This window comes from Coturnix japonica, chromosome 2 (assembly GCF_001577835.2).
Source record: "Coturnix japonica isolate 7356 chromosome 2, Coturnix japonica 2.1, whole genome shotgun sequence".
Taxonomy (NCBI): Eukaryota; Metazoa; Chordata; class Aves; order Galliformes; family Phasianidae; genus Coturnix; species Coturnix japonica.
In genome coordinates this window covers 134,300,784-134,306,823 of record NC_029517.1, presented here as the reverse complement: position 1 = coordinate 134,306,823, position 6,040 = coordinate 134,300,784, and the positions used below count along the sequence as shown (strand labels likewise).

Genomic DNA, 6,040 nt, shown 5'->3' with positions numbered 1-6,040 from the left:
CCTGCCTCAGCCCAATTCAACGTCCTTCCCCAAGGCAACACTTACCGGTATCCGCCTTCCCCTCTCTCACATTCGCGTCTCACTATTACATATCACTTACCGGGTTCTAACCCTCCCTCTCTCTTCACGCAATCGGCGTCGATTTCAACGTTCACTTGTCCTCCAACGTGCTGTCCGGTGACCGGGTCGCCCATGGTCGTGTCGCCCCCGTTAAGGCCTTTGATCCCCGTTTACCGAGGGGAACCGGAAGAGGGATCGGAACCGGAACCGGAAGCGAACGCGGGTTAGCGACCAGGATTGTAAAACCGAAGGGTCAAAGTCCCCGGCTCCGCGTCAACGGGGAATAATTTACTATTGGGTGGGAACGCGAACGGAGGGTTGAGAGGGGGGACAAGATATGGGCGGCCAAGGGGGGGGCACACTGGGGGGGCAATGGGGGGCAATGGAAGGAAACGGATTGGCGGCCAATGGGGGCCAAATGGAAGTCAAGTGGGAGGGCAATGGGGGCAAAATGGAAGTCAATGGGCGGGCAAGGAGTCAATTAGGGGGATGCAATGGAAGTCCAATGGGGGGCAAATGGTGGGGCAATGGAAGTCAATGGGGGGCATATGGGCTGGACGGGGGGGGCCAATGGGGCCAATGGAAGTCAATGGGGGCTCAATTTTTTGGAAGTCAATGGGGGGCAAATAGGGAGAGTCAATGGGGCTACAATTGGGGTTGGTTGTGGGGGTCAAATGGGGGGCAACATTGTGGGGGGGGGCAATTATGGGCGGCCAATGGGGGGCAATCGGGGGGTATAGGGGTCTTCAATGGATAGTCGAATGGGGGGCAGTGGGGGGGGCATATGGGGCTCAAATGGGGGGCAATGGAAGTTCAAGTTGGGCAATAGAATGTCCAATGGGGGGGGCAATGGAAGTCATGGGGGTGATGGAGGGTATAAATTGGGGTCAATAGGGGTCAATGGATATCAATGGGGTGGCAAATGGGGTTGAGGCAATGGAAGTCCAGTGGGGGGCGGCAATGGAAAGTCCCAATGGGGGAGCAAAAGGAAAGTCAAAATCGGGGGTCAATGAGGGGAGGTGGGGGGTCAATGGGGGGGCAGTGGAAAGTCAATGGGGGGGATATGAGGGGCAATAGGGGCGAATATGGGGTTCAAATGGGGGGGTATATGGGGGGTCAATGGGTCAATGGGGGGCAATGGGGCTCAATAGGGGCGATATGGGGGCACATATGGGGTCTATGGGGTCAATGGGGGGCAACAAATGGGGGCAATGGGAAGTCAATCGGGTAGGGCAAATGGAAAGTCAATGGGGGTCAAAAACGGGGACAATATGGCGGCCAATGGGGGGCAATGGAAGTCAATGAAAGTCAATGGGGGTCAATTGGGTCAGTATGGGGGTAATGGGGGGGCAATGGGAGTCAATGGGGGGCGCAATGAAGTCAAATGGGGGGCAATGGGGGGAAGATGGGGGGCAATGGGGGGAATGGGGGTCACTGGAAATCAATGGGGGTCAATGGGGGTCAATGGAAGTCAATTGGGGGCAGTGGGGCTCAAGGTGGAAGTCAGTGGGGGGCAATGGGAGCTCAATGGGGGAGCAATGGGTGCCTCAATGGGTGCCTCAATGAAGTCCCAATGGCGGGCATGGGGGGCAATGGGGCTCAATGGGGCTCAATGGAAGTCCAATGGGGGGCCAATAGAATCAATGGGGGGCAATGGGGGGTATATTAGGGGTCAATAGGGGTCAATGGAATCATGGGGGGCAATGGGGGGCAATTGGGGAAGCAATGGAAGTCAGTGGGGGGGGCAATGGAAGTCAATGGGGGGCAAAGGAAGTCAATGGGGGTCAATGAGGGGAGATGGGGGTCCAAATGGGGGGCAGTGAAGTCATGGGGGGATAATGAGGGGCAATGGGGGATTGGGGTTCGCAAATGGGGGTATAGATGGGGAGTCATGGAAGTCAGTGGGGGGGCAATGTGGGGGACAGGAAATTATGGGGGGAGATATTATGGGGTCCATGGAGTCAATGGGGTGCAATAGATAGAAGTCAATGGGGGCGTCACATGGGAAGTCAATGGGGAGGGCAATGGGGGGAGAATATAAGGGGGCATTGGGGAGATTAATGGGGGGCCAATGGGGAAGATATGGAAAGTCAATGGGGGCAATGGGGGTCAATGGAAGTCAATGGAAAGTCAATGGGGGGGCTCGATAATGGGGTGTTCATGGGGGGTATATGGGGAGGCAATGGAGAGTCAAATGGGGGCATAAATGGGGGTAAATAACTTGGGGGAGATGGGGTCCTCATGGAATTCCCAATTGGGGTGGCAATAGAAGTCAAATGTGTCAATGGGGCTCAATGGAAGTCAATGGGGGGCAATGGAAGTTAATGGGGGGCAATGGGGGGATATGGGTGTCAATGGGGCAATATGGGGGGATATGGGGGGCAATGGAAGTCAATGGGGGTCAATGGGGCTCAGTGGAAGTCTATGGGGTCTAACGGGGGGCAGTGGAAATCAGTGGGGCTCTATGGGGCTCAGTGGGGCTCTATTGGGTTCTATGGGGCTCTATAGGGGTCAGTGGGGTTCTATGGGGCTCAGTGGGGCTCAGTGGTTCTCTATGGGGCGCTATGGCGTTCTGTGGGGCTCAATGTTTATCTATGGGGTTCTATGGGCTCTATGGGGCTCAGTGGGGTTCTACAGGGCTCTATGGGGCTGTATGTGGTCTATGGGGCTCAGTGGGGCTCAGTGGTTCTCTATGGGGTTCTGTGGGGCTCTATGGGGTTCTGTGGGGCTCAGTGGGGTTCTATGGGGCTGCATGGGGTTCTATGGGGTTGTATGGGGTTCTATGGGGTCTATGGGGCTCTATGGGGTTCTATGGGGCTCTATGAGGTGCTATGGGGTTCTATGGGGCTCTGTGGGGCGCTATGGGGTCTATGGGGCTCTATGGGCTCTATGGGGTTCTGTGGGGCTCTATGGGGTTCTATGGGGCTCTATGGGGTTCTATGGGGTGCTGTGGGGTTTTATGGGGCGCTATGGGGTCTCTGAGGCTCTGTGGGGTGCTATGGGGCTCAGTGGGGCTCAATCGGGTCTTTGGGACTCTATGGGGTTCTATGGGGCTCTATGGGGCTCTATGGGGTCTATGGGTCTCTATGGGGCACTATGGGGCTCAATGGCGCTCTGTGGGGCTGTATGGGGTCTATGGGGCTCTATGGGCTCAATGGGGTTCTATGGGGCTCTATGGGGTTCTATGGGGCTCTATGGGGCTCAGTGGGGTTCTACGGGGCTCTATGGGTTCTATGGGGCGCTATGGGTTTCTATGGGGCTCTATGGGGTCATTATGGGGCGCTATGGGTTTCTATGGGGTTCTATGGGGTCTATGGGGCGCTATGGGTTTCTATGGGGCTCTATGGGGTTCTCTGGGGGTCTATGGGTTTCTATGGGGCTCTATGGGTTTCTATGGGGCTCTATGGGTTCTATGGGGCTCTGTGGGGTTCTATGGGGCGCTATGGGTTTCTATGGGGCTCTGTGGGGTTCTATGGGGTCTATGGGGTTCTATGGGGCTCTGTGGGGTTCTATGGGGCTCTGTGGGTTTCTATGGGGCTCTATGGGTTTCTATGGGGTTCTATGGGTTCTATGGGGCGCTATGGGTTTCTATGGGGCTCTATGGGGTCTATGGGGCTCTATGGGGTTCTATGGGGTTCTATGGGGTCTATGGGGCACTATGGGTTTCTATGGGGCTCATTGATGTGCTGTTCCCCCCCAGCTGTACCTGGATGACGCCAAAGTGAAGAACTTCACCACCTGCTTTAAAGGTAATTACCCTCTAATTAACCTAATTAACCCCCTCATTAACCTAATTGCCCCCCTAATCAACCTGATAACACCCCAATCAACCTAATTAACCCCCTAATTAACCTAATTAACCCCCTAATTAACCTGATAACACCCCAATTAACCCGATAACACCCTAATTAACCTGATAACACCCCAATTAACCTGATAACACCCTAATTAACCTAATTAACCCCCTAATTAACCTAATTGTCCCCCTAATAAACCTGATAACACCCTAATTAACCTAATTACCCCCTAATTAACCCCCTAATTAACCTAATTACCCCCTAATTAACCCCCTAATTAACCTAATTACCCCCTAATTAAGCCTCTAATCAACCTAGTAACCCCCTAATACACCTAATTATCTCACCTTTACCCCCCAATTAATCTAATTACCCCCTAATTAACCCCCCAATTAACCTAATTATTCTCAAATTAACCTAATTACCCCCTTTTTACCCCCTAACAAAGCTAATTACCTCCTGATTAACCTAATTAACTCCCCAATGAAGCCAATTGCCCCCTAATGAAGCTCATTAACCCCCTAATTCCCCCCTAATTAACCTAATTACCCCCTAATTAGCCTAATTAACCTAATTATCTCTCCTATAGACAAGCGCTTCCTGTCCTTCTTCCTCCACCTCTGCCCCCTCATTTACCCCCTCATTAGCTTCGTAATTAACCTAATTACCCCCTAATCAACCTAATTAACCCCCTAATCACCCCCTAATTAATCTAATTACCCCCTAATGAAGCTAATTAACCCTCTCATTAACCTATTTACCCCCCTTTTGTCCCACTAACCAACCTAATTTACCCGCTCATTAAAGTAATCAACCCCTTTTTACCTCCCAATTAAGCTAATTAACCCCCTAATTAACCCAATTACTCCCTAATTATAACTCTAATGAGTCCACCTAATTTAGACTCCTTGGGTCCTCCCATGGTGTTAACCTAATTCCCTTTCTCCCTATATTACCCCGTGAACTCTAACTCAATTAGGGTCCCCTCTGCTAGGATTTTGGGCGCTTACCAATTCCGCCCTCAACCCCTTTATTAAACTCTTCCTCTCTTCCGGGCTTTCCGCCTCCCTTTTCCCCCCTATTTGAATCTTAACATTACCTCCTCCCAATTAACTGCCCTAATGATAACTCTAATTACCTCCAGGTGATTCATAACTATCCCATATCCCACAGTCCCTCATAGGATTTAGCTCTTTCCTCGGTTCCTTCTTTCTGTGTCCGGCCTGCATGCCTCCCTTGTTTTTATCCCCCCGATGTGCCATTTCCCTATCCCCTGTTTCCTTGGCCTGGGCTCAGTTAGCCAGGGTGGGTGCGCTATGTGTGGATGCTCCTAAGCAACCCCTCTCTCGGTCATAACACGTTGTCTATATTTCTAGGCGGCTCATTGCTTCCCCTCTAATTACCCGTCGTCCCCCTATTAACCCTGTCTAATGTAACCCTAATTTGAAGGGCTCTAATTCACCCTATATTATCGCTGTCCCTTGCTCATGGGCCGCCCCCTAATTACCCTCTGATGACCTAATGCCTCCCTTTCCTCGCCCCCAATTAACCTATTCGTACACCCATCCCCTAAACTAACCTATTACCTATACCCTATTGAAGCTCATTAACCCCTTCATTAGCTCCCTAATTATCCTAATTGACCCCTAATTAAGCTAATTACCCCCCTAATTACCCTAATTATCCCTTAATTAACCAAATTATCCCCCAATTAAGCTAATTAATCCCCTAATGAAGCTAATTAACCCCCTAACTACTCCCTAAGTGACGTAATTACCCCCTAATTAACCGAAATGTAGCTCAAATTAAGCTAATTAGCCTCTCATTATCTCCCCTGAGATAGAGCGCTTCCGTGTCGCTCTCTTCCATCACCGTCCGCCCCAGACGTCAGCTGGTGCTAACCCCCCACTAATTAACCCCTCATCTACCTTCTCAATTAACCTAGATTATCCCCTAATCAAACCTAATTAACGCCCCTATTGTCACCCCCATAATGTAACACTAATTAACCCTCATGCAAGCTAATTAAACTCCGTCTCATTAACCTATTTCCCCCCCTTTTGTCGCTCACTAACCAACCTAATTTTACCTGCTCATTTAAAGTCAATTCGAACGCCCTTTACCTCCCAGTTAAGCTAATTAACCCCTAATTAACTCCCTAATTAACATATATGTAGCCCACT

General features: G+C 51.1%; 1 protein-coding gene across 1 annotated transcript in view; it reads left to right on the top strand.

Moving 5' to 3' along the window:
- Positions 1 to 309: 309 nt before the first annotated feature.
- Positions 310 to 6,040, top strand: part of C2H8orf82 (chromosome 2 C8orf82 homolog) — a gene marked incomplete at its 5' end in the record, with an annotated part of 7,744 nt that continues 2,013 nt past the window's right edge. Inside the window, 2 exons of the mRNA XM_032442602.1 lie at positions 310 to 318; positions 3,761 to 3,809. Of these exons, the coding sequence (XP_032298493.1) occupies positions 310 to 318; positions 3,761 to 3,809 (58 nt within the window). The remainder of the gene's footprint in view (positions 319 to 3,760; positions 3,810 to 6,040) is intronic.